Source organism: Vulpes lagopus, chromosome 14, assembly GCF_018345385.1.
Source record: "Vulpes lagopus strain Blue_001 chromosome 14, ASM1834538v1, whole genome shotgun sequence".
In the NCBI taxonomy this organism is placed as follows: domain Eukaryota; kingdom Metazoa; phylum Chordata; class Mammalia; order Carnivora; family Canidae; genus Vulpes; species Vulpes lagopus.
The window spans coordinates 28,172,220-28,194,909 of NC_054837.1; the positions used below are offsets into that span (position 1 = coordinate 28,172,220).

Sequence of the window (22,690 nt, forward strand, 5' to 3'; positions counted from 1 at the left end):
AGAGAGACCGGGAAGCCCTGGGGAACCGGCCTAAGTTTCCTAGGATGTCTGCAGAAGCCAGGATTGCCTGCACCACCCGCACTGCCGGGGGGCCCCTGCAAACTCCCTCCTCTCTTCTGGCCTCGAGCTCCAAGGCGCGAAATCTGCAAATTTTCCCTTTATCTGCTTGCACACGCTTGTTCACCGTCGTTCTGGCTGGAATCAGGGTAACTGTTCCGATGATTATATAACTTGCCGAATTCAAGAAAGATAATCCAAAGATAGAAATAATGAAAAAATTTTGAGTGGATTAAAAAAAATTCCCCCCAAATGCAAAAGTTACAGAGCGCGCGCGCGCGCACACACACACAGAGACACACACACACACACAAATATTTATACATACCCATAATCCCACCACTCAGAATGAATAACTGTGAGCCTCTTGATTTACCAGGGAGACGACTTTTTAAATTAGGGACAAAGTAAACCTTTCCCTATCCCCCAATTCCATCAAATCTGAACCCAAAATAAGTCAACCTACTTCACTTTAATACTGTCTCCACCTCTACCCCAGATTTCTCTTTGGGGGTAAATTCCAGGACCCCCCGAATTTTCCCGGTGGGCTTTCACAGGGCCAAGTCTGTAAACATCCGGCCTCAAGGACAGTCTCCGGCGGAGGCTGCAATCCCAAGAGCGCCCAGATGCATCTGCCACCTCAGCTCCAACTCGCGAGTGCAACTTTGCAGCTCCCGCTCCCGCCAGAGGGCCTATTTGCTCGGCCCGTTTGGCGGAGGGATCCCACGCGCGAGCGCAGCTACGCTCAACCGTCTCCTCCCCCCCCCACCCCGCCGCCCGCGATCTGGCCCCGCCCCCTGCTCGCGCTCTGGTCCCGCCCCCTCCCGCGCGCCCTATGGCCCATAAAGAAGTCCCGGCCGGGCCGCTGCACTCCCCCGCGCGCATCCGTGCGCCGACCGAGACTGGCTAAGGAGTCGGCGGCCATTTTGTTCTTCTCGTGGTTCCAGTGGGGAGAGAAGGAGGAAGCAGGGAGCGGGGCGGTTGGGGGGGACCCGCCGCGGCTGCTGCCACCGCCGCCACCACCGCCTCTGTGCTCGTGGCGTGGGAAAGGAGGTGCGAGTCCCGGGCGCGAGCCGGCGGCGGCGCCGCTGCGGGAGGGTCGGCGGTGGAAGGCGATGGCGGATATAGATAAACTCAACATCGACAGCATCATCCAACGGCTGCTGGAAGGTGAAGGGGTCGGCGGACGGGCTGAGGGGTGGCGGGCGCCCCCGGGGGCTCGCGGGGGAGGGGTAAGTTGGGAGGCTGGTTGGGCTGGCAGCGCCGAGCGGAGCGAGCCCCGCCAGTGGACTCGTGGGGCCGGGGGCTGCAGCCGGAGGGAGGCCGGCTGGGGTCCCGTACTTGGCCCAACCCGCGGATCCCGCCGGCTCCGCTCATCCATTGCTCGGAGGTGCAGCCTTCCTCCCGGAGATTTGAAAACTCCGCTCCCCACCCCCACGTTTCCGGTCCGTACCCCTCTGCGCCCCGCAAATGGGACCAGTCTTGGGAGGAGAGAGAAGGCGGGGGGCCCTGGTCCCGCCTGCAGGACGGCGTGTTCCTTACTTTCTGGTACCCGTCCTCCCGGAAACCAATTTGATGGGGCTGAGAGTTCCACCGGCTTTGGGGACTAATGTCCGGTCTTGCCTTTTTTTCTCGTGTGGGGCTGGGGTCGGAGGACCAATTGCTTGTTACTTGATGACGAGTATTGATAACCCCCGAGGATGTCGGAACCGACCCCCTCCTGCCTTCCCAAATACTCCCCTTAAGTTATCCTTCTCTCGAAGAGGTCTCAGCGCTCCTTTCTAAACGTGCCACTGAATGTGAAACCAGCGATGATGACAGTTTCGTTATCTTTCCAATATGCCAGGCTCTCTATTAAGCGCTTCGGGTGCATCTCATAATTACATTTATAGCAATAGCGTTTCTAAAGCGCTGTGTGCAGACATTCTTAGAGCGGTTTACACACAGTTCTTAAATTCTCCCAACAACCTTGAGCGGTGGGTGCTTTTGTTTTTTTCCCCCCCCGTTTTTTGGAAGAAACTGAGAGGTTAAGGCACTTGACCAAGGTCACACATTAGTGAGAGGTTTCAAACCCAGGCAGCCGGGAGCTAGAACTTGCTACGTTCAAGACACCTTAATGTTTGAAGGAAGGAGGTTAAGCAGAGGTTAAAAAAAAAAAACAAAAAAAAAAAACTTTAATTTTAGCTGGCCTTAGACTCCTGAGGTGCCTGACAATTGATTCGTATTGATGTGGGATACAGATGAAGTTTGGATTTTAAAAAGGGTCGCTGAAGTGAACCTCCCCTCGCCCCCCCCCCACGCCCACCTGAATTCCCAAGCCTGTCTACTAATGCTAATGTCTTTTTCTGAAACTTTGGAAGAATTCAAATCTCTTGATTTGGGCGCTGGATAATGTAGATTTGGCTGAGTTTTAACTGCTTTTTGCCTTAGTTCTGTCCTAAAATACTGTACTGTAAATGCTTGAGAGATGGGAGTCCAGAGCAAGAACAGTTGGGACAGCTCTGGTACTAGAATTTGTAGATTTTTATGATTAAGTCATTAAGATGAAACTCCTGAAAATATCTTAATCCATGCTGAGATTTTTTACTTTTATATTTTCTTAAAGGAAAACCCCGTTGAATGTCTAAAGTCTCTTGAAATGCTCTTGAAATGTCGGTGGCATTTGTGGTTGAAAGCCTTGTCACTCCTTCAGTACTTGGCATTTATTATAAGAACTATATTTTTCATGATAGTTAATACAGTCCTTTGATTTATATGAGGCTATAGCCAGCCAGAAACCGATTAAACCAATTTGCACTAAGAAAGGACCTTTCTCTTAAATATTTTAGTATTAAAAGCTTTAACTTTTGCATATCTGTGCAGGGTTATATATGGGTAGATTAGATGAGCTTTATTTCACTAAGGAAACAAAAACTTGGAATCTGTGTTTAGAATAATCAGAACTTTATTAGAATAATCAGAACTTTAAAACTAAGTCTTATTAACTTTACTGTGTTGCCCATAACTCTGTATTCACATAACAGATTTGTTCATTTTAATCTTATTTTTTAAATCATGCTAAGAGATTTTACCTTGATGAATCATCTAAAATGAGATTAATCATTTCTTAATAGTTCCTCTTTATGTGTTCGGTTGCACTTGAAAACTAGAATTTTTCTTTATATCTCATTTTCATTGAAATTAATATAACAAAGCATGGCATTTTAATGCCTCCAGAATGGGCTAACTGCACAATACTGTATACTTCAGATTTGCTTTTTTTCTCATCAATGTAAATTTGGCAGAGAAACGGTTGAAGATGATCCATTGAGGGGACACACACACATCCATGTTAGAAGATGTTGATAATAAATTTTGTGATTTTAAATACCCCCAAAATGTTTTTCCCTAAGAATTTTAATTAAAATGTAAGTATATCAAAATGGCATATGAGTTTTGTGATCTTTTTTGTATGTTCAGAATGGTCTTTTAAGACTGTACGAGGTTAGTTGAAAAGTGGCTCGGTAACAGTACCAATTCAGTGAGGTCTTACTTAAGAAATTAACAGTGTGTTGATTTGGAAGGTAGCTATGAAATTCTTTGCTACTCTAAACTTAAGTAGTTTTTTCTTAAGTGTTTTTTTGTTTGTTTGTTTGTTTTAAGTGAAGATTATATAGGTCACTTAAGTGACCCACCTTGGAAGTTGGTTTTTTGTTTGTTTGTTTGTTTGTTTGTTTATGATAGTCAGAGAGAGAGAGGCAGAGACACAGGCAGAGGGAGAAGCAGGCTCCATGCACCGGAAGCCCGACGTGGGATTCGATCCCGGGTCTCCAGGATCGCGCCCTGGGCCAAAGGCAGGCGCGAAACCGCTGCGCCACCCAGGGATCCCTTGGAAGTTTTATCCAAGCTCTGCCTCACTGATGATAAAACTTGAAACTCAGTTTAACTAATGTTCAATTATTTAATAACTATACTATTAAAGTTGGGAGATTTCGAGAGAAAATAAGCCTGCTATTGATTTGGTCTGATATTCCTACCGTGTTGGAGAAAAGTGAGAGGGCAGTTTTTGACTTTGTAAGTGACCTGACTCAGAGAGATGGCTAGTACTTCTCTTGCACAGCAGGCAGTGTAACTTATTTCACTTCCTGATTTGCAAAAAGCATCTTTGCTCTGAAGATGACCATTGTCAAACTGCAAGACCTTGTCAGGCTCTGCATAATTGTTCTCCTTACCAATGTGACTTCTGCCTTGGCCCTCAGAAAGCATTTCCTGCGTTAATCCTCTGTGTAAGAGTTCATCTGAAAATAGTGTTCAGATACTTCGAAACTATAAAATCAAGTGACCCATGTATTTAGCTTTTTGGTGTAATATGAAACATTTATATTCTAATGTTAAAAAGGCAGCAGTGCCTGGTCTTGAAGATCATACAAAGGACAAGCATGATGGCAAAACAACAAACATTGATAAAAATCTGATAAAAAAAAACAAAAGTAATCTTTTCTAATAAGACTTCTGAAATGATTTTTTAATAGGTCAGATAATTTTGACAGTTAGGCTTTTCTTGAGCAATTATCATAGGCCATTTTGTTGATAAAGATAGTAATGTCAAAAAAAAAAAAGACAGTAATGTCAAAGCTTACCTTACGTTACTAATTTCCTTATTTACAAGAAGTCTGTGTTTCAATGCCTCCTGCTCTTCCCTCCCCTTGCAGCATATCAGTAGTAGGCCTCATCCTCTTTTCCTATGAGAGACATGATCTGCAGCTTGCACCAATCAATCCTAAACCACAGCATGGAAAGCATTACTCTCCTTATGCCTGAAGTGCCCCCTTGTTTGTCAGTAGCAGGGGCGTCAGTGAAATCTAACAGGTTGGTGGCTTGTGTCATCATGTGCTTGAGGAAATGTAAGCCAGGAGAGCAGAGGCCAGGCTTTCCTTCTCCCCAGCTGGTGAAATAGAGGCAGTGCTGGGTCAAGCATTAGTAATCTGTTGTCAAAGTAGAGGTTGGTTGGTGAAATCGTTTTATGGCTTTGAGACTGCAGTCCTATAATCTTCGACCTGTTCTGCAAATTATGTGCCTGTGCCTGTCAGTGTACTTGAGGTAGGTAAGGATTACTGATCCTGAAGCAGGGCAGGGGTTGATAATGATTTTATACCCACTTCACATTAACTTCATTTACAATGAGGGCAATTAGAAGACATTAAAGATTGAAATGGGAAGGAGACCTTATTCTGATGTGAATTGCTTTAAAACTGGAAGTCTCATTCAAGATGAATAGGGAAGAATTTTATATTTTTGGAGTTAATGGGATTCTGGGATGAATTACTGAGTTTTAGGATCAGACTCCTGTATCCAGAGCATGTAAGAACAGATGATTTACTTACAGGTCTTAATTATTTACCTGAAACCTCCAGTGTCTCCACTACTCTAGAGTTTGCTGGCGCCCAGAATGAGTGTCAACTGATAGTAAGCCTTACGAAAATGAAAATTACTCTTAAAATGTAGGGTCAGACCTCAGGTCTCTTCAGTGGTATTTTATCAAAATGGGTTGTTAGACTTGAAAAGAAACATTTTGCAATAAACTGGTTTCACAGTAGGTGTAGAAAACTCCAGGTACTTGGAGAGCAGGAGATAGTGTTTTCTAACTATATCCTGAATATTTGTCTTGAGAAAATTGGTATCGCCTCTAAATGTCCAAAGTATACACCATTGTAACATTGTGTGTCACCCATACTTCAATAAAAAAATGCACAAAGTATAGCACCAGCAGTTAGTAAAGTCCAGAATGAGGGAGTGTGTGGCGTGGAAACAATTCAGATGCTCTCAAAGTGGGAAGTCTTCCTGCTGATAACTTTACAGTGAAACCATATGATTCTTGATAACATTTTTGTGGTTTATATTTTTTGTAGAAAAGAACTCAGTTGTTTGTGGAAAAGGTTTAATGCTGCAGGTATTCACTGTTGTTTGTCTTGGTTTGAGATCTTCCAAAATCTGTCATATATTGGAAGGTTATTTATTGATTCTGTCACTGAAATGAATATGGTGTGCAGTAGTCTGAAGATTACCACCTACTTTAATAAGATTATCCTAAAACTGCAAAGTCTGTGTTGGCTTATTTTTACGCTGGTTGTGCCATTTTTAGATTCTAAAATCTCATTATAATTCATCTGGAACTTTTCTTTTTGTGTGTACTGTTCCTTTAATAAGACTTTCTTCTAACAATTAAAGAACTTTTAATTAAAGAGCAAGAAGAATACTTTTTTATTATTCATAAATAATCCCAAAGTCTTATTTCCTTGCATAGTTTTCATTTGTTTTGCTTTTTGCCAGGCTGTCAGAAAAGTTAGTGTTGCTTATGAGAAAAAGCTGGCATTGCAAATAATCACTGATAATATTCTTTTACTATTTCAGCTTTTTGTCAGTTTGTTTTTGATAAATTGACTGGAAGCTTTTATCATGTGCTCGTGTTCGTGATTTGCCAGATAAATAAGTTTCTACAGAACAGCCTTTGCTGTTAACAGCTATAATTCACTTTTCTGAATCTTTCTAGTCAGATAAAGGTTTTTACTCAGAAGTCATAAAGTTCTAAATTGGTATATGAATGTCTTGATCACTAACCTACACGTTTACAGTGCCTACTGATTTCCATGCAATGTCTAACAACTGGATTTATGAGAAACACTTCTATCTGGAAAATGGAATTCTTTCTTGTTGAAATATTTTGGATTCCTTTGGCAATTGTTGAAATAACTTCATATTTACAATTTGAACTAGCACGGCTACTAATTAGGAAGGTAACATGTGACCACTCTTGAATTTCCCACCAAGGGTCTCCTTTGTGTGCATGTTTCTCCCATTGCACACAGAACCACAGTGAGGGCTTTAAACCTCAAGGTAAGTATTGACTAATGTTTATTGAGTAGAGCTACACTGTAATTTTCTTTGTAGCTACTAGAGATAAAATGGAGGTGTTTTTATTTTAAAAGCCTCTGTCTTTTTAATGGTATTGAAGAGCCCCTTAAGGTGAACTTTTAGTTTTATAATCTTGATGGAAGGATAGTTGTAGTCAAGCATTTGTAACAAGCCGCAGTTACCTATTCTTAATTTTCTGTGTCTTCCACAAGAGAAAGGACAAGATTCTTGTCCATTTTGTTTACCAGGGTATCCCCAGCGTCCAGAGGGTCTGGCACATAGTAGATACTCTGCAACTATTCTCTTCAATGTTTGAAGCATGGTTAATAAGTATTGACAGTCTTAAACAGATTGCCTAATTTAGTTCTGATTTAATGCTTCTCATTGGTAAGGATGCTTTGTGATTTTCTATCCTGTCTCAGAATTTTCTTAGGAAGCAATGACCATATATTAGGATTTGGGTAAAGAACAAATCCTTAGCTGGGAGGGTAATAGTATAGTGGAAGCACCACTAGACCTAGAGTTCAGTGGGGCCTGGTGTCCTTATAAGCTCTGAGACCTTGGACCAAGTCACTGAACCTCTCCCAGATTGTAACAGAAGTGACAGAGCCTAACTTCATAGGATTGTTGTGAGGATTAAGTGGCAATGTAAAACCCTCTAGTGCAGTGCCCAGCACATGATGAGTGCTTGATAAATGTTAGCTACAACTTGTAAGTAATTCTATTGGATGGAACGTTGAAAATAGTGAAGTAGATTTATGTGCTATTGGCCAATATGGCCATTTTTACGAAATATCTAGTGTTTTGGGGCTGCTAATACCCATTTTGAAATCTTCTAATTGTTAGCCAAATCATCTTCAACTTGAAATTTAAGATTAGTCCTAAATTTTTGCAACTAGAAAAATGCTGTATTAAAGGCTGATAGGAAAATGACACTATTGCTTTTTTTTTTTTTTTTTTTGACACTATTGCTTTTTTAATTTTAAAGCACAGACACCGGTTTTTTGCTAATTAAAAGTATGTAGTCCAGAATACATGTTTAATTCTAATATCACAAGTCATCAGTACTTGGAGATTTATCCAGATTTCATTCACACAAGTTTTGAGCATCTGCCACATCTGGCCATGGACATGTACACTGCAGAGCCAGTCATGTAGTCTTGGGTTTTACTTAGTCTACCAGAGCGTCCAGATGAATAGGTGGAAGCAAAATGGCATTTACAATACAAAGTATGTGTGCCCTGAGTAGTTTCCAGGTGTTGTGAAAGCATTTCAGAAAGCATAAAGTAAGCTTATAGGAGAGGCTCTGCGGGGCAAAGTAATATATAAGCAGTCTTGAAGGATGAGCAGGTATTTGCCAATTGGTAGATGATGGTGTTGGTGGTGTCTGTTTTCATAATTTTATTGCTTGAGCTAATTGTAGGGAATTTAAGAAGCTTTGTATTTAATGAGCACTGTTCCTCAGGTACAAAATCTTAATTTGTTCTAGAAAAACTGCATTTAATCCTTATTGCACATTAAGAATAATTTTTGTTAGCAATGTTGCTTTTTTACTTACCTGTACACTCCAGAGGACCAACAGGAAAACAAAATAAGAAAACTATCATAAACTATTGTCTAAAGGTGGTAGTGGGAAACCTCCAAAACCGGTAAAATTTATATTAGCAACATTGATTTAATCTGATGGCATTGATTTAATATGATAGCATTCATATAAAAAGTACAGCCTTTGTTACATATAGGTGTAGATTAATTATTGTATACTCTCCTAAAAGACTTAAAGTGGACTATTCATTCACAAGTTTGGGGCTCTGCTGAAAAAGATTGAGATTGAAAACCAGAAGCTTCTAGGAGTCCCCTCCTAGCCAAAAATAAAGTTTCCTGCTGGGCAGTCTGCCCAAGCTTGTGGTATAATTGCTAATGATTGGGGTTTTCTGGCCAGTGAAGCAGGAATCCTACCGTCTTTTCTGACAGGAGTGTTTCTTGAATTCTCTGCTATGTGTTAGGAGACAAAATTACTGTGGTTCTGGAAAAACCATTTTTTATTGCTCAGTTGCTCTGTAGTATTATAGATGTGTGTTTCATATCTTCCCTCAAAAATTATCATTACTTTGCTTTCATCTTTGTTGCTTCTCATTTCATAATATTTTGATTCGAAGGAGATTGATGATAGTTTACTTTAGTTACATATTTTGGGGTCCAAAGTAGTGATTTGCTCAAGACTATAAAACCAGTACAGAAACTTGGGGCTGGCTCCCAGTTCCACTGCTCTCTCAACATTTTCTCTTGATTATGTGCTTCAGGAGTTTGGCCCTTTCCTCTTGTCATCTTTTCTTGCTTACTGTCTTTCATTGAAGGATACATAGTGTTCGGTTTCTGTTCAAAACCTTTTTCTTGGGGCACCTGGGTGGCTCAGTGGTTGAGCATCTGCCTTCAGCTCAGGTCATGATCCTGGGATCAAGTCCCCCATCAGGCTCCCCACGAGGAGCCTGCCTATGTCTCTGCCTCTGTGTCTCTCATGAATAAATAAAATCTTAAAAAACAAAACACCTTTTTCTTCAGAGAACTCAGGGTTTCGGTGGTTATTTAGGCTGAAGAATGACTTTGCCTTAGACAATAAATGGACACAGCCATTTTTAATAGGAAAAATTATCAACAAGCATCAGGTTTTTTATTTGTAATTTTTATCACTCTGTAAAATAAGATTTTTACAGAACAAAGCTAGATACAAACCAGTTAAACTTACTGCTTTGAATTTGTTATTAAGCTGAATGATTTTGTAAGTTAAATATAAAGCCTCCAAAACTGATAAAATTTAGATTATCAACAATAATTTAATCTGATAGATTTTGTGGTTTTGTTGAAACAGAATCATTTTATATTAGGTTTCGTGGTGGAAGGATGTAACCTAACATTCTATATTTAGTCTGGTCCTATGTTTTTGCTTCAGTTCTAATTCATAGAATGTCTGCTTTTATAAACCTTTTATACAAAATGAGAAGTAAGACTGATTACAAGTTGAAGATAATCAGTGCCTGTATTTAACCATACCTTACCATCAAGCAGACCACCTCATAACTGTAAAGCTAAGATATTAGCAATTCAGTGCTATTTAAGCGGTACTTAGTGACTGTCTAATCTGCTACAACTGGAATCAAAACAGAACGTTTCATTTTGGGACACCTGAGTGGCTCAGTTGGTTGAGTATCTCCCTTAGGCTCAGGTCATGATCCAGAGTCTGGGATGGAGCTCCACATCTGTCTCCCTGCTCCTCTGGGAACCTGCTTCTCCCTCCTGGAGGAGCATGCCCCTGCCACTCCCCCTGCTTGTTCATTCGCACGCTCTCACTCTTTCTCAGAATAAATAAAATCTTTAAAAAAAGAAAGAGAGAGAGAGAGAGAGAGAGAGAGAGAAAGAAAGAAAGAAAGAAAGAAAGAAAGAAAGAAAGAAAGAAAGAAAGAAAGAAAATTTCATTTCCTGCCTACCTGCTGATAAATGAACTGTTACAGGGCTGGAGTGCTTTACTTTGATAGGGAGTAGACCTCAGGCGTGGTCGGATGTGGGCTACACCTAGTGCTGTACCAATATTTATTTCTTCTATTTCTTGTTTTGTTTTGTATCTGTTCAGATTACTAAGAAACCTTTCTTATAGCACTCACTGACATCCTTTGCCCTCTAAGGGCATAATCGTATTCACAGATGCAATCGCAGAGATCGCAGAGCAAACATGTACAGTATGTACAATGAGCCTAAAGTGTGTTTCAATAAAATGCAAGCAACACTTAAATTTTTTCAGAGAACTCTTGAAATACCAATCATCCTCTGAAAAACACTGGTCGGGGGAAGGTTCCGAGCATTCAATCTTTTTTATTTTTTTATTAAATTTTTTTAAAAAGATACACACGTGGCAGGGGGTGGGCAGAGGGAGAGGAAGAGAGAATCTTAGGCAGACTCTGCACTGAGCCTGGAGCTCAATCACATGACCCTGAGATCACAACCTGAGCTGAAATCAAGTCAGACACTTAGGAACACCTGGGTGGCTTAGCAGTTGAGCTCTGCCTTCAGCTCAGGGCGTGATCCCGGGGTCCTGGGATCAGGTCCCACATCGGGCTCCCTGTGAGGAACCTGATTCTCCATATTTCTGAACCTCTGCCTCTCTCTGTTTCCCTCATGAATAAATAAATAGTCTTTTTTTTTTTTTTTTAATTGTCGACACTTAACCGAGTCACCCAGGTGCCCTTCCAATCTCACTTTTTTTTGTTTGTTTGTTTTTCATGAGAGAAAAAGGCAGAAGGAGGAGAAGCAGACTTCATGCAGGAGCCCAGTGTGGGACTCGATCGATCCGGGAACTCCAGGATCACGTCCTGAGCCAAAGGCAGATGCTCAACTGCTGAGCCACCCAGGCGTCCCACAGTCTCACATTTTAAAGCAAGAATCCAGGGATCCCTGGGTGGCGCAGCGGTTTGGCGCCTGCCTTTGGCCCAGGGCGAGATCCTGGAGACCCGGGATCGAATCCCACGTCAGGCTCCCGGTGCATGGAGCCTGCTTCTCCCTCTGCCTGTGTCTCTGCCTCTCTCTCTCTGTGTGTGACTATCATTAAAAAAACAAACAACGAAAAAAAAAACTCTGCTTTAAAAAAAAATAATAAAATAAAACAAGAATCCATAGAATCAACTCAGTAACATGACAATCTCTGAAATCTATTCTACAATTACTAATTCATTTATTAATTTTTTTAAAGTTTATTTATTTATGAGAGAGAGAGAGAGAGAGAGAGGCAGAGACACAGGAGGAGGGAGAAGCAGGCTCCATGCAGGGAGCCCGATGTGGGACTCGATCCCGGGACTCCAGGATCGCGCCCTGGGCCAAAGGCAGGCGCCAAACCGCTGAGCCACTCAGGGATCCCCCTACTAATTCATTTATAAGGCTGGAGAAGAGTAGACAAGATTGGGGGCAGAAAGAGAAGGTCTGGTGGACAGGCTGTAGGTGAACAAGGCCAATTGTGCGGCTTGGATGCAAAACTGAGGCCTTGGGCTGAGCCACAGCAGGTCTGATTTCAGCAAGTAGCAAAAGAATGCCTTTCTAACAATATTCATACACAGTGTGTGCCCCTTTGTTCAGGATACTGTAAGAAGTCTTAATTTGCTATAGAAGATGCAACTAAATAAAATCCTATCTAAGATTTTTACAATTATAATTAGGCATTAAAACCATATTCTTTAGAAGTGTTACAAAAATAAAGTCAGGCCAGTTAAACTGTTTTTGCCTCCTCCTTATTAAAACTTGTGCCTTTTCAGATAATTTTTATGTTAAATTGTATCTTGACTTCATTTGACTAACTGGAGTTTTTCTCCCTACAGTGAGAGGGTCCAAGCCTGGTAAGAATGTCCAGCTACAGGAGAATGAAATCCGAGGACTGTGCTTAAAGTCCCGAGAGATCTTTCTCAGTCAGCCTATCCTACTAGAACTTGAAGCACCACTCAAAATATGTGGTAGGTTTTGGCACATGAATAGTTGCCTTTGGTTATGCAATTGATTGAGTGACTTGAGGATATATGGATGTCCTTGTATTAGCCAGCAGAATTGTTTGCTATTTACGAATAACCTGGGAATACTTAAAATTAAATAATTTTAACTTTAGAATAAATATTTCTAATGGACTTAGTTTACTTAGATGTGCTTCAGATTTTCTAAAAACTATTTCACTAAAGTAATATAAACATGGCATCAGAAAGAAACGATACCGAATGGAGAGCTATGAAAAGGTCTGAACTATATAAATATATGTGAATTACATTTACACTTAAAGCAAGACATTATGCTTAAAAAATAGACCTCCTTTGATACTGTTTTGTAGTCTGTTTCTACATGATAGAGATAATCTGTATAAAAACTGAAATTCATCTGAGTAATGCTAAATATTTTAGCATATTTGACTACATTGATAACATTTATATGTTTATTTTTAAAGTAAAATGCTCTGTGGCATTATATAGCAGGGAGATATTGAGAGCTGAATGAATTTGGGCGTGTGGTGTGTGTACCTTTGTTCACACAGGTCTGGGGCACACTAGCAGTGCAGCAGTTCTACTGACACAGAACCTGCAGACTGAGCTGCCAGAGATCTGATATTAATCAACCAACCTGAAAGGAAAGCCATGTTACTTAGCAAGAAGGCCTACCTGGGCATTAATAATCCTTTCCACAAAATTAATTCTTAATTAACTGAGTTGTCTGTGAGATTCTGGACATAAACATATGCTTAAAATTGTTATTAAGCTGAATTGAACTAAAAAATGTCTCCAAAATTTTTTTGGTGGATTAAACAATAAGTATGAGGGCACTGTGTAACAGAACTCTTGCTTCTAGGTGATATCCATGGGCAATACTATGATTTGCTTCGACTTTTCGAGTACGGTGGTTTCCCGCCAGAAAGCAACTATCTGTTTCTTGGGGACTATGTGGACAGGGGGAAGCAGTCATTGGAAACTATCTGCCTCTTACTGGCTTACAAAATCAAATATCCCGAGAATTTTTTTCTTCTCAGAGGAAACCATGAATGTGCCAGCATCAATAGAATTTATGGATTTTACGATGAATGTAAGTACTTTCTACATCTAAGGAAGATTTCCTCAAACTGAAATACTTGATCGTAAAACGGCAAATATTTTGTTAGGATTCATGAGCATTTAGATAAAATGTTTAATCTGTCGTTTTCTATTTCATAAACTTGTTTTTTCTTAGGTTAGAAAAATAACACTGCCACTGCGGTATATATAATAATGCCCTAGATTCTTTTATGATGTGACTATTTGATTAAGAAGTAATGATTGCAGTGGTGGCTTCTTTAATATCTTTGTTGAACTTAATTTTTAGTACAACTCTGAGAACCTGTCCAAATCTGTTTTTAACAACTTTATTGAGATAAAATTTCATTCCATAAAATCTAAGTGTACAGTTCAATGATTTTTAGTAAATTTATGGGGTTGTGCAACTATCACCACAGCCCCAGGCAAACACTAACCTGTTTTCTGTCTGTAGATTTCTAGGTAATTTCATGTAAATGATATCTGGAAATATATAAATAACTGGTTTTTAAATTTTGTGATTTGTTTTGTTTTTGTTTTTCCTTCTGGCACATGTGTACCCAGGACAAACAGCAGTTACTGTCCTAAAATGTGCTGAAAGGAGAAAGCAAAATTATAAAACGAAAAAATCGTTTGTATACTATTTTATACATATTACAACCCATTTTGGATTGTTTAGTTGTGCACTTTGGGTTGGTAGTTGACAAAAAAACTGAAGATTCTTAAAGCTTTAAAAATTGCTAGTTTGGGTGGAATTTTGTTTTTGTAGTGTTGTTTAATAAGTATAAAATGTTTAAAGTAAATGGTTTGAGTCCTTACCCTTACCCTTCTTTTGTGCTTAACATTTCTGCTAGGAGGAGCTTTGGGCTGGGAGGAGAGAGGTGGTTAAGGAATTCAGTCAACTACTACATTTGCCAGTGATGATAATAAGACCAGTTAAGAATTGTCCCTGTGGTCCTCCCCTAGACTATAGTCATAACCTGTAGTGTGCTGTTTTTCCGTCTCTGTTCCATGTAGATGTGTTCAGCTAGATCATTTGTTAGATGTGCACTACTAGAAAGATTGTATTTCTAGACTTCACTCTCTTAATCTCACCCTCTGCCAGTTGTATGTTTGCCTTGTCTAAGGCCCTAACACCCAGCTGGTAAGATGAGATGGGAAGGGATCACCAAAGAAAAATCTGATGGGTTCTGAACTGACTAGGGCAGTTGAGTCTGTGGCCAGAAAGGTTTTTGTTGTTGTTGTTGTTGTTTTTAAGTAATCCCCATACACAATGTGGGGCTTGAACTCACCACCCCAAGATCAAGAGTCAGATGTTCTACCAACTGAGCCAGCCAGGTGCCTCAAGGAAGATTTGATTTTTGACAATGAGTCTATCAGAAGTACCAGTAAAGCAGTTATTACTCCTAAGGTAGTGAAATGAGAGGCAAATAAATTGGGGGGGGGGGGTGTTTTTAAGATTTATTTACTCATGAGAGACACAGAGGGGCAGAGACATAGGTAGAGGGAGAAGCAGGCTCCCTGTAGGGACCCTGATGTGGGACTCGATCCGAGGACACCAGGATCACGACCTGAACTGAAGGCAGATCCTCAACCACTGAGCCACCCAGGTACCCCTATAAATTGTGTTTTGGATACTTGCTATAGATGCTACTTTTTAGAACAGGTTCCTTTTATACACTGTTTAGCAAGTACGTTGATGTTTTCATTGATGAAGCTCAAATCCAGATGATCGCTTTGTTGTGACATATATCCAAGTGTGAGGATATTCACAACATTGTATTCAGCTTCTTTTTAATGCAGGAAACTTTAGATGGTCAGCATTGGTTCTTTCTTGTTTGATCATCAAGACTTACTGATTAACCTTCTGCTCAAGCTCCCTTCACCCCCATCAGGCAGGTATAACTTGCCATACAATCTACTTGTGGGCAGAAAGGCATCTTGACAGAAATGGCTTTCGATTAATGGTTTACAGACTTCAAAAAAACTATTGATAATTAAAATTTTAATTTATAATGAAAAGCTTTATTAAAATGTAGATTTTCATGGAACAATTTAAAACCACTGCTTTAAGTGATAAGCTTATTTCACAAGTATAACACGCTCTCTTCTGTACTACAGTTTCTCTCTCTCTGCCCCCACCCCAACTTTATATAGAGTGCAGTCCTGGGGGGCACTTAAGTGTCTGCCTTCAGCTTGGGTCATGTGCCACAGTCCTGGGATTGAGCCCTGCGTTAGTTTCCCTGCTTGGTGGAGAGCCTGTTTCTCCCTCTGCTGTTCCTTCCCCTGCTTTTGTGTGCACAGGCGTCACATTCTCTTTGTCAAATGAATAAAATCTTAAAAAATAAAATAAAATAAATAAAAATGTAGTCCTAGAAAAGCTGGAGTATCTGTTGTTAGAAAAAAAATGTGAATATGTATTATCCTTTTCTGATAACCAGAGCTGTCTGATCTGTAGTAATAGGAAACTGCATTAGCGGATCTGGCTCAGAATCCCTGGATTTGGAAGTTTGAAAAGATCTTGGCAGTTACCCAGACTAAACCTTTTTGGAGCCAGATGTTCCTTCTGGTCTGAAGTGGCCTTGGGGAGGAAGTGTAGAGAGTACAGAAAGCAGGACTCTAGGACTTAGTTAAGAAGCTCAGAGGGCAGCCTCTGTGGCGCAGCAGTTTAGCGCCGCCTGCAGCCCAGGGTGTGATCCTGGAGATCTTGGATCGAGTCCCACGTCAGGTTCTCTGTGGAGCCTGCTTCTCCCTCTGCCTGTGTCTCTGCCTCTCTCTCTCTCTCTCTCTCTGTGTGTCTGGAAGGGAGGGAAAGGAAGGAAGGAAAGAAAGAAATAAAGAAAGAAAAGGAAAGGAAAGAAAAAAGAAAAAAAAGTTCAGAGGCAACAGGAGGAAAAATCCTACTTTTTGTTGAAGGAGCCAATAAAGATAGAGGAATCGGCAAGACAAGCTGGAGTGTATTGCATTAGTAAAGAATTAGGGAGCAAAGCAGACAGACTTCAAGAAGGAAGAGGATTCATCAGCACTGGCAAATGCAACATGTAGGCAAAGGAAGAATCCAAGCGAGTCCTTAGCCATTGGATGGTCTTCCAGAGATAAGCTTCTGTGGAAAATGGGAGATGGAACCAAATCACTTTTATGAATGGAGGTTAGGATTAGCCCAGCCTTGTTATTTTATCATTGTTGGAAAATTGGAGGTGGTGATTGTGTACAGGTTCCCTTTCAGCCTTTTATGAGAGGAATGCTGTTTGGTTTCCAGAACCCTCCAGTGAAGAAAGATAAGGAATTAGTGAATTATTGACCTCCAAAGAAGTACAAAACAGGGTGAACCATGGTGAGAGTTATACCCAGTCATAGAAAAATACGAATTATTAGTAAGAAAGAAAGTCTTCCTCCACAGAGGTAGAAGTCAAGTTTTTTTTTTTTAATTTGTATTACATTCCAAACTCTGTGCTAAATTCCATATCCAGCTGATTGGCAGTTGAGTGGAAGGTGTGGTTTAGGATCCTGCTGCCTGGGCCAGCAGGATGGACTGATGGACTTTCTAAGAGATTGAGCTTTAAACTTGTAGATGTCCCTAGAATAAGAAAGGAGAGGAGTCGAAGGACAAACTTGGATTTAGGAATGAAGATTGTGCTTTGATCTTTGATTTTTCTGGTACAGAGGGTACAGGAGACAAGGCACCCAACAATTGGGCCGTTCTCAACCCAATTCAGACAGATTTGTGCTTCCAGAATTTATGAGTAGGTTTTTAACTCAGAACATAAGTGAAAACAGTACCTTAGAGTCCTGCTTTTGTCTAAATCACACTATGACTCCAGAATGCAGGGAATATAGGGGCTGGTAAGGGAAATATAACCACCCTATAACATTGTTTCTCTGGAGGACATTCTGAGCATTTATGGCAGTGTTAGGAAGTTATCCTGGAGTGTCTGCAGTAAGCAATCTGTATTCCCTTATACTTGTTTGTACCTTCTAGAGTGTGTAGGGCTAGGAGTTAATCTGGTACCAGTGGGCTATTGATAGTGGGAGATGGAATAAGTGTTAATTTTATGAAGCTTCTTTAGAAGGAAGATGGTAATGGCACATGTGTAAGCTGTTCATAATTGCCTGTGGGTTGAGATTGGACAAAACAGACAACTTAGATTCCAGAGTTGGTGCTACCAAATGATGATTGGGGGTTAATGATAATCCTTAGTTATTACCTTTGGGATTCTGATTTCAAACCTCTATGGGATTTTAAAGTAGATCTAGTTCTGTTAAACCTACCCTTCAGGCAATTTTTAATAAAAGCATAGTTCTTACTTACTTAAAAAGTAATTAGCCCCTTATTTTGGGAGAAGTTGTCCTGAGAGAATGAACCTGCAGAACTCCAGTCCCTTTTTAACCACCCTGAAATTTTCACAGGTAAAAGAAGATATAACATTAAACTATGGAAAACTTTCACAGACTGCTTTAACTGTTTACCGATAGCAGCCATCGTGGATGAGAAGATATTCTGCTGTCATGGAGGTATGTGGGCTGATTTTAGTTCCAGATAGATTTTGTTCCCTTCTGAAGGGTATATACACTTTGACATTTATGAGTTGTCATTGGGATGACTTCTCTGTCAGGGTTCTTTTTTATTGATGTGCTACATCATGGGTCCACTCTGGTGCATCCAGGATCATTTGGATAGAAATCTAAAGTAAGAAATTGATTTGTTACAGGGAATTCTAGGCTCTGTAACAGTTTGACTTGAAAATAGAGCAGAAAGTGTTTTTAAATATAAAATGAAGAGCAATTAATGTGCTGTATCCTAGATCCTCCAGAATACTGAAAATGTGAGTAGACTTTCCTTGATCTGTTTTTCATCCTCTCCTTTCAGAAATTTTTCTGACTTGGATTTTAAAAGTGATTTTATTTTTCTCAATGGTTGTGCTTTGTATGACATAATTAATTAAGATAGTAATTGCGAAAAGGATTTCTTGTTGCCTGTGGTCAGAAATTAGACAACTGTCAAAGAGCCAATACAACGAATGTATTTTAATAAAGCAGTTATCCCTGCCCTCCTGTATTTCAACTGGTTTGGTAGAGCTGGCATGTGATTTTTTTTTTTTTTTTTTTTTAAGTAAAAACTACCCCCAACATGGGGCTCAAACTTAAAACACCAAGATCAGGAGTTGCATGCTCCACCCAGTGAGCCAGCCAGGCATCCCTGGGCATGTGATTTTAAATTCAGTTGAAAGTCAGCTGCATCTGAGCTGGTCTGATAGACTTGATGGTCCTTGGACAGCACAAATTTCCTAGAAAGCTACATCACACCTGAGTATCTGTACCCTCTACACCCAGTCATTAGAAATGGTTGGCAATCTAGAATGTACAATTGTTCAATATTATCATCAAAGGAGTTGAGGAGTGGTTGTCTAATAAATGACTAGATTTTAATTTTATAGAGCTCTGTATGTTGAGGTAACTGATTCCATATACCGTTTAAGCATACTGTGCCTTGTAGATTGGTGCATATGATAAATTGCATTGCTTTTTCAAAGTTGTTTTTCTAACCAAAGCTTAATATAGCCATAGTTTTAAGCTTTCCATGTTAGACTCATGGAGTATCTCTGTAAGCAAATGGAATATTAAAGTTCTATTTTCTTCCTCTTTTTTTTTTTTTTTTTCCACTTAATAGGTTTATCACCAGATCTTCAATCTATGGAGCAGATTCGGCGAATTATGCGACCAACTGATGTACCAGATCAAGGTCTTCTTTGTGATCTTTTGTGGTCTGACCCCGATAAAGATGTCTTAGGCTGGGGTGAAAATGACAGAGGAGTGTCCTTCACATTTGGTGCAGAAGTGGTTGCAAAATTTCTCCATAAGCATGATTTGGATCTTATATGTAGAGCCCATCAGGTATTGATTTTGAATTTTACATGTACACTTAAGAGCATGTGTGTGAGCACAGATTCTCCTTGTTGATTTTAGTGGGTAGGTATTGCTTATTCATACAAAATGTCTCTGCAAGTGACCTATAGGATATCAGACTCAATGGGAAACTGAAAAGTAGTTTTGCTCACCTGCAGTTTACACTTACTTATACTGAAAACGTTTTCTCTCCAAGGTGGTTGAAGATGGATATGAATTTTTTGCAAAGAGGCAGTTGGTCACTCTGTTTTCTGCACCCAATTATTGTGGAGAGTTTGACAATGCAGGTGCCATGATGAGTGTGGACGAAACTCTAATGTGTTCTTTTCAGGTAGATGATGCTTTCAACATTGTTTCCTACTGTTAAGGCTGAATTTTACTGACTTTTTTTTAGAAATTGCTGTTTTCTGCCTACTGTTCATCTATGTTGAGTAGACTAAGTTTTTATTTTCCCATGCAAGTGTTAGTTCTAATTCAGTAATGAGTGAACTGCTTTTTAAGAGGGGGGGGGGATTGTCAGAGAACCTTAGCTGCCATCTTGAATTTAACTGTTTTTACATTATTTAAGTGGGGTAAAAAAAAGTTTATTGGCTCCTTGTGCTTATAGTTCTTTTACTATAAATCTAAAACTTAAAATGTCAGTGTAATGTTCAGCTAAAATTAGAGTAGAACTAACTGCCACGTGCCAGATGTGCTGTGTGATTACTCTGTTTTCCCACCACTTCTTTGTAATTTCTATAAGACTCGATTCACCTTGACATCATTTATTTGGCCCTCACTTGGCACAAAAGTATCATTTACACGTAAAGTCTGTCTGAATCTTTTTCTCATTCTCTTATTATGATTAAATTTGTACAATTTCAAGCTAGCCCAATCATAATCATAAAGCCACTGAAGTCAATTACTTGTTGTTTTACCAACTATCAGGGAAAACTTGCAACTCCCAACGATTGTGAGAGGGCTCCCTATGGGTTTGAAAAACACTGCTCTAGAGCTACTACAAGATCTGACTTCAGAAAATTGTCATTTTATCCAGAGGCCAAATAATTTGTCCATGTATTTCATCTGTCCGTCATAGCATTTATTACCAAAATGTGTACATGTTAGCTTGGTTTGTTAATATGTTAGTGGGACTTTGAGAGTTCTTGGGTCTGTTTTAAACAATCAGAAACCTTTCTAAACAAAAGATTTGAGTGAGAAATCTTAAGATTTTGAGTTGAGACTATTTCTTAAAATTGCACTCTTTTAATCTTTGCAGATTTTAAAGCCTGCAGAGAAAAAGAAGCCGAATGCCACGAGACCTGTAACACCTCCAAGGGGTATGATCACAAAGCAAGCAAAGAAATAGATGTCATTTTGACACTGCCTAGTTGGGACTTGTAACATAGAGTATATAACCTTCATTTTTAAAACTGTAATGTGTATTGGTCAGCTTGCTCAAATAATGTGTTTGTGGGGTCCCCTCTTCCATTTTTTGAGTTAATGAATGGCATTTGCTGGTTATAACAGCAAATGAAAGATTCTCCACTCCCAAGAAAAAATGTTTTGTTTTTTTAATTCTGTATTCCTTTTGCAAACAACTTTAATGATGGTGTTAAAGCTGTACACCCCAGGACAGTTTATCCTGTATAAGGGGTAAGTGTACAATTGATCTTTTTAAAATTCAGTTCAACCCATGAATAATGTAAATGCTCGTTTTCTTTAGGATATAAAGAGAGCCCTAGGGTGCTCAATCTGTACATGTTATTGTCATAAAGTGCATACTGTTGATTACAAACCACTGTGAACATTTTTTTTTTTAATTTTGTTTCAAAGGGATTGCTTTTTTCTCTCATTGTCTTGTCATGTACAAACTAGTTTTTATAGCTATCAACATTAGGATTAACTCAACCTTGCCAGCATCACTGGTATGATGTATATTTAATTAAAGCACACTTTCCCTTACCGTATACTCAAAATGACGATTAAAGCCATTATTTTAAATGTTTGTGACTCTTTCCTAAAGCCAAAGTTTCTGTTCAAATATGTATTGACACACCCCTAAGTACAAGGTTGTGTACATGGTTGTGCACACATGCTACCTTCTTAGGGATTCAAAAACAGGTTTTTGGTTTTGAATAGCAATTAGTAACATAGTGCTATTTAAGGTATTAATGATTAAAGTTAATAACATTTTGTACAATTTCCATATAGTCTATTCATTAAGTAATCTTTTTACAGTTACATCAGGCCTGAACCCGTCCATTCAGAAAGCTTCAAATTATAGAAACAATACTGTTCTATACGAGTGACCGATTATGCTTTCTTTGGCCTACATTCTTTATTCTGCGGTGAAGTTGAGGCTTATAAGTCAAAACAAAGGAAATAACTTACTATCCACCAGTTTATACAGAACTCACAGAATCTATGACTTTTTTAAACTAAGATCTGTTAAAAAGAAATCTGTTTCAACAGATGACCGTGTACAATACCATGTGGTGAAAATGAATTCAGACTTATTAAACGACGAACTTGTTAAATCCTCTCAGTGTCTATTTATCAGCACAATACACACAGGAGAACTGTTGATGGCATATTGAATAGATTTTAATGAATAAATTGCTCTGGAAACCACACAGTTTCAATTTGGATTTGTTTTCCTTCAAATAGTCTGTTTTCCAAAGATGGACTATAATATGGATGCTCATGTTTGTGGAGGTCTAACCTGGATGTAACTACGTTTCTGAAGTAGGGTGATGAGATTGAGCTGTCCTCCCCTGCTGTTTAGGAGATGTGGGGCTTGCTGAGCTGCCATGTCACCTGCACCCATAGTTATCTGTTGGTCTGGGTTCACTTGAACAACTTTCTTTTTCGGACTCAACCCACCAGTATTAGCATGCACAGTTCTTTGTTCTCTATTCCCTAATTTGTACGGAACACAGTGTTGTATCATACTACATGTGTCACAGTTTTGTGAAGTGCATATTAATTTCTTACAGTACATTAAAAGTGGGCAAAGAGCATGTCATTTGCAAAGCACTTTCTTCTATCAAAACCTGGTTTCCCTCAGGGAATAGGAAATCCTCCTAGTAAGGGACTGTTTGAACTAGTGATGGCATGTTGATAGAAAAGCACCCGGCTGCTGGGGTCTAGCGTCCCATCTGCACTAATAGTCTCTGGTCGTGAGGCGTTGGCCACAACTTCCCTTCCAGCATGCTCCTGTCAGCCAGAGAGGTTGGACCTCCTGACCTCTTGCGCCTTCTTATTCCACA

The 22,690-nt window shown here is 39.7% G+C and overlaps 1 protein-coding gene across 2 annotated transcripts; it reads left to right on the top strand.

The window, feature by feature from the left end:
* Nucleotides 1-928: 928 nt before the first annotated feature.
* PPP1CC (protein phosphatase 1 catalytic subunit gamma) lies at nt 929-22,052 on the top strand. Of its 2 annotated transcripts, XM_041728478.1 has the most exons (8): nt 929-1,227; nt 12,309-12,440; nt 13,318-13,548; nt 17,943-18,047; nt 19,204-19,427; nt 19,636-19,770; nt 20,698-20,758; nt 21,660-22,052. In XM_041728478.1, exons 1-8 carry the CDS (start codon nt 1,173-1,175, stop codon nt 21,728-21,730), a joined length of 1,014 nt encoding a protein of 337 aa, XP_041584412.1. In that variant the 5' UTR covers nt 929-1,172; the 3' UTR covers nt 21,731-22,052. The 2 variants fall into 2 exon arrangements, with proteins under 2 accessions (XP_041584412.1, XP_041584411.1); XM_041728477.1 differs by having other exon boundaries at nt 20,698-22,052.
* The last annotated feature ends 638 nt before the right edge of the window (nt 22,053-22,690 follow it).

Bases quoted from the DNA above. Each gene is read 5' to 3' on its own strand.
- PPP1CC (XM_041728478.1), top strand. From the start codon at position 1,173: ATGGCGGATATAGATAAACTCAACATCGACAGCATCATCCAACGGCTG. The intron at 1,228-12,308 runs GTGAAGGGGTCG...TTCTCCCTACAG, and splicing joins CATCCAACGGCTGCTGGAAG to TGAGAGGGTCCAAGCCTGGT. The intron at 12,441-13,317 runs GTAGGTTTTGGC...TCTTGCTTCTAG, and splicing joins AGCACCACTCAAAATATGTG to GTGATATCCATGGGCAATAC.